Consider the following 6,000-nt stretch of genomic DNA (forward strand, 5'->3'; position numbering starts at 1 on the left):
AAGAGGCATGATCCTGCTCCATACAGCTAAGACACAACATCACCAAACTTAAAGGAGGGCTGTGTATGTTGTCAAACGTAGTTCATGATATTTCATGAAAAATTACTAAGTTTCTTATAACCAATAATATGAATACATAATTTCTGCTATGTTACATTTTAGGAACAGAACTAGATTTACTTGCTTTTTTAGTGCATGATCTATATAGCAAACAGGTTCGGGTTTGGTTTTTCTTGTCCTAGGTGAGAAAGATGGCCATTCCAGTCGTTGCAGCCTGGAAGAGAGCTAACAGTCCCCAGGCAAATTCGCAATTCACCTAGGCCCTGTACCACATGGCCATCAAACCCTGCTTCCAAACTGTTGCTGCCAGTCCCTTAAGACTTGACTGTCCACCACCTCTGCCTCCTTGTTGCATAGATGTCCCTTGCCCAGAGAGAAATGGAGGTCCTACTACTGAAAGCAATTAACAAGTCTAAATAATTGAACGACTATAAAGTGCTCTTTGGGCATCTCTCTATTGTCAAGGAAGATCTCAAATGCAACAGAATCCAAATTTGGATAATTCTATCCATTTCGCAAAAGGATCTTCTGGAGACCTCTGATAAAATGTGTCAGAGCTGTAGGGCAGGTGAAATAACCAAGAGTTCTAGGGAAGATCAATGCTGTCAGTGTCAAAAGACCTTGCCCAGGAATGTGTCCCACTCCTAAAAAAAAAGTTACTTTGTTAAAAAAAAAAAAACAACTTAAAATTAATTTAGGCATTGGCTAGATAGAAGAATATCACAGTTCCCATGTCCTGTTTCACCCATTTTAATTCTAAACAGGAGTCAGTCTCCTCCTGCTTCTCCCATCTTGCTCAAAATGCCTGATTTTGAGGTCTCTTACTTTTTAGGTGCAATAACCACGCTACCATCACTTGATAGATTTGTTATTGTTTTCCCTTTAAGCCTGTAATGAGTGGTGGTGGTGAGAATGAATGGAGCATGGAGAAGTCAAACAGATTTTCATGAACCAATTTAGGGCAGAGTCCTGGTCACGTGCTTTTTCTTTTTTTTTCTTTTTTTTTTTTTACCTTTGGACTGCTTAACTCAGGGACGTGCCTTCCTACGTACCAAACTCCAGCCATGTAATGGAGAGACAGTAGTAAGCGTAGTCACACACGGTACCACAAGCCCTGGTTTTCAGAAGATGGTATTTCGAGATCTGGAGGTTATTTCCAGTGAATTTCACTACATCCATAACTACATCAAAACCCAAAATATTTCAACTGGAGGTGAATTTTACTAAAGAGCATTTACTTTTGGATATTCCTGGGATGTCCCCTGACATTTTCTGTTGAGATGAACAAATAGTAGCTTTTTATTAACCTCACAATTGTGTTTCCTCCTTCCGACCAGGAGAGTATTTATGCCTATAAACAGTATTTTTGTCAAGCCCAACTACAGGAGCTAAACAAAGAAAAGCCCTTGAATGCCTAAGGGAAATGTGATGGGCTGGGAACACAGCTCAGCCTAACAAATAAAACTCAACCACAGAACACCCAGGAAACTAAAAAGGAACATCCCTGCTATGATCTTCCCGCAAAAACAGTTGTTCTTCAGAAAAAAAAAAAAAAATCTTCACTTTTTTTGCTAATTTTTTACAAATATTTTAAATGAATAACAGAATGACTTGTTTAAAGACGCGGATTTCAGTAACAGCCTAATTGTGGGGACTCAAATACAAGGCGATTAAGAGTCTTTTTGTGTCTATCTCTTCTCATCTGCTAACATGTTGTGTTCCTTCTGTTTGTGAAAATTACACAATTGAGAAAAGGTTTGGTTTTTACGAAATGCAGTCTACCTTTTGTGTCCAGTTTACAAGAAGTCAGGCATGTGTGATATGCAAGGCTTTTTAACAAAATGCATATTACCTAAAATTAGAGTAATTGCCACATTATTAGCTGTCCAATTGGTCTTGCAACATTCTGTATGCATTGTCAAGTTTCACATTGCTAATTTCCTAACAAGCACAGTTTGTTTTCAGATGCCCCAAGGCCAGTTTACTAAGACCAAACACAAGCTCTAAAAGCTAAAAAAAAATAAAAAATAATAATAAAAAAAAATCCCATGAACCAAGAAATTTTAAATACACAACACAAACAGGATTCCAGGGTAAATTTTCCCTCAACTGATTTAAGGGCATTTCCTTTTTGAAGTATAACAAAACAAAGTCCCAGTTCTGGAGTATTTTTAACTCGCTGCCAGTTTGTGCAATACATTTTTAATTGTGATGTGTAAGGGTTTGCAAGAGAACACCCAATCAATTAATCATGAGTGCCTTCTCATGGCTGCTCGGTGAGTTCTCCTGGCCGACGTTTATCTTACATGTTGTGAACACTCTAATACATTTCAATGAGCTCCCTTTGAAAAACACAGGCCACACACTATTCTTTAGAAATTCCAGCAATTTCCAGTTGCGTGTATAGTACCCAAGTTCACATGTAGAGGAGCTTAAGCTAAGTTAGCCAGCTCTCTTTCTGAGAGTTGAGACAGGCTGTAGAAAGCCTTAAATAAATATATGTATGCATATGTATGTGTAAATATGTTTACCACAAAATCAAACATATGGCTCACTCTTTTAAGAGGTGACACCCTCACCACCAAATGAAGCTTTCTTACAGCGCCAAAACCTTTCCATTCATATTGCTGTTAGAAAAACTATCGGAATTAATATTACATAAAAAGATACTTTGAGATGCCTGGTGACAAGCTGAACCATTTTAGAGAGGGTTAATTATCAATTTAGAAAAAGAGCTAAAATATTTCTTTGAAATGTGATCTCAGTGACTTTCTTCCAGTAAAGCTTTGTGTTTTATGTTTTAGAGGATTTATCAAACATTTATATATTTCATCTATAAACCTAGAAACAAATAAGACTTGTAATTACATACCCCTCAAAGATATTTTTTTAATGATAAAGAAGACATGTGGTCTTTGGTCAATTTTTTATGTTATCAACACTCAAAAGGGTTTAATTAGAGCAGTAACTTGATGCATTCTGAAAATCAAAACGTTACAATGAAATTGGTCAGTTTGTAAATTAGATTAAAAAACCCAACTATATGCACCAGAATAATCTGGAAATCTCTTGATTTGATATACCTACACATACCTGAATGTTTTAAGTTATTTTCCTTCTACACATATTTTCAAATCACTCATATAAATGAAATAACGTTAATATTTCTTTTAGAAATATCTTTTTAAAACATATTTCTATGAATTAATTAAAATTTAATCTTATTACAAATATTTCTCCTAGGAAAGCCAACACTCCTAAGAGTAATATTTAAAATACTAAAGCTCACATTTGGACTTGCTAGACTAATAAAAAACTGCTCTCTCCCTTTTGAAGAGTGAAATTTAAACTATTTTAAAGTGAATCTGAGGAACACATTTACGACATGAAGAAAAAAAATCAACATTTTAAGCTCACTAGGTCGCACAGTGACTTTGATATATTTTAAATGCCTAACCTGTAAAGCATTTTTTACTAATTCATGAACTTATTGACAGAATATACTGCCTTTTTTCCAGCTCAGAAAGTAAAAGAACAATTTTAAATTTGAAGAGAGATGGAAAAAGTCCCTCAAATAAAAGTTGAAAACTCTTATAACAAACAGACATGAAACCATAGTCACCCCCTAATAATTTAATATTTATCAGTAGTTGCCATAGTAATTTACAACACTGAAAACTATCAAACTTAATATGGTCAGTACCACAGGCATATTGAAAAATGAACCATAATTAGATGAGGCCACAAATATCTAACACACACACACATTTTATCACAGATCTGCTTAAAAGACACTGATACACTTTAGCACTACAGTTCACTACCAGATTTTGTAAGCTTTTGTTTCCAATTTAGTACCTGTAAATTAGTGCTAACTGCTGTGTAACCATCAACATAAACAAAACTCCTGTATTTATTTTCAAGCCTATACACAACTATTTGCCTTCACTAAAATAGTTCATACAGAAAGGTAATATTTGCCTTGATAGCACAGTTTTCTAATGCTGAGCTTTCCCCAATTCAAATGAAATTAAGCCCAATTTTCACGTTGCATTTGTGATGTAAAGTCCATGCACAAAATCCAGTGACTTCAGGGACCTTCTGCCACAGCTACATGCATTCAGAACCACCAGAATAAAAGTTTGCTCCCATCACCAAGCAGCAGTAGTGGTTCAGAAGACTAATAGCACTTCAAGTAAAAGTCTCTTTGCAACTGATTACTAAACAAGATATAGGAGGCTTTTACTGTAACTCACAGTTTACTTTACCATCACATTTTAAAGCTGTAAATTTCAATATATGCACTTATTTCAATCAACACATAATTGGATTTACTTTTAATTAACCTATGTTTGACAAAACACTTAGCTTTAATACACAGATTTGGTCTGTAGTAGTAACGACTGTAAGTGAGCAAGAAATTAATCTTCCTCTTTCAAAAATCTTAATGGAGAAAATTATATCCTTAATATTGACTTCCTTACTAGATACAGATCTCAGTAAACACATCAAATACATCATGTTATTTCACTAATCTGTACAGTATTCAAAAAGCAAGCTGTCCTTATAGGTTCTGTACCTAGGGTCTTCATGCAACATGTTAATTCTAATCTTAAAAATGAAAAATACATGCTTTATGTAGCTTCCACTATCAAAAGGGTTCCAACCTCTCAGTTCACAGCCTAAATGACTGGATTTTTTTGCTAGCAGTTCATGAAAAAACAGCATTAGGAACTCTCTCTCTTTAATAATCTCACCTTCTGAGCTGCTTTAGAGGGACTCTTGTTTTTGCTTCCTTTGGGTCTTCCTCTTGGTCTTTTAGGAGATGGTTCACCAGTTGGTTCCTAAATACAGGAAAACATGCTATTGTGGCAAGAGGCTACAACTAACCCAGAAGCTCTGAAGGATAAACTACAACTAAAAAGTTACTTAAAACACATGAATTAACAGTATAAATAAATAACAGAATATTTAAAATGTAACATGAAAAATTAAACAACTCGAGGTAAAGAAAAATATATTTTGCACAATAAAAGAGTTTAACTTCCCTTGTAATTGCACAAAAGCTTTGCAAAGCTTGCATATTCTAGCATATAAATTCTAGTAGGAAACACGTTTTTAAAAGAAGATGGCTATGATTTCTCTCATGTAAGAATGACTATTCAAAAAATAACACAGTTACCCATTTAATTTCAATTGCATTTCATTATATCAAGATACAATCATCATATGCAGTTTTTAGCACAAACTTTTGGGGAAAAAAGTTAACTACTGGAAAACTTTAAAGTAAGCTTAGATTATTTTGTCTCTCAAGGGCACAAATATTTTGGGGAGATTTTCTACTGTTGTTCTGCATTCGGCATTACATTCACATATATTCTAAACATAATTGATTTGTATTAAAATGCAAATAGAAAAGTCTCTTCAAATGGAGCACTAGCAAGCCAAAAAACCTCGATGAAAGAAAATATCCGAAACAAAAACCCAACTCTAAAATGACTCGACAGGAACACTGATTATTTTACCAATTTTCTTAACTAGCTCCTCTGCCTGACAGTAAATAACCGAAACCTTAAAAATGGGTATGAATTACTAAGAGTTTGGATTCCAAATATTTATTCAGTGAATCATAAATACTATAAAACTCTTCTAGCCTTAAATATTATACATTTCACTCAGCTTACAGGATGTGGTAAAACTAATTAAATGCAGTTTGTTAACTTAAACCAGCTTAAAACCCTTCAGCCTGTTAAATTCCCGGGTAGGTTGAGGGGAGGCCGGAGAGGGGACTCCCCCAACTGCCCCAGCGCCCAGTGGGCAGCCTCGCAGGACCTCCACAGCTGGGCTCCTCAACACCACCAAGGAGACCCACTTTTCTTTCTCTTCCATACATTCAAGCGCTGTAGGAGAGGAGCGGGGAGGGGAGGGGGCGTTGGGGGG

The 6,000-nt window shown here is 35.4% G+C and overlaps 1 protein-coding gene across 1 annotated transcript in view; it reads right to left on the bottom strand.

Moving 5' to 3' along the window:
- Positions 1-6,000, bottom strand: part of HMGA2 (high mobility group AT-hook 2) — a 123,615-nt gene that overhangs the window by 112,941 nt on the left and 4,674 nt on the right. The window contains exon 2 of the mRNA XM_014964350.1: positions 4,818-4,904. Within this exon, the coding sequence (XP_014819836.1) occupies positions 4,818-4,904 (87 nt within the window). The remainder of the gene's footprint in view (positions 1-4,817; positions 4,905-6,000) is intronic.

The sequence above is a fragment of the Calidris pugnax genome, unplaced genomic scaffold (genome assembly GCF_001431845.1).
Source record: "Calidris pugnax isolate Ruff unplaced genomic scaffold, ASM143184v1 scaffold44, whole genome shotgun sequence".
Classification (NCBI taxonomy): Eukaryota; Metazoa; Chordata; class Aves; order Charadriiformes; family Scolopacidae; genus Calidris; species Calidris pugnax.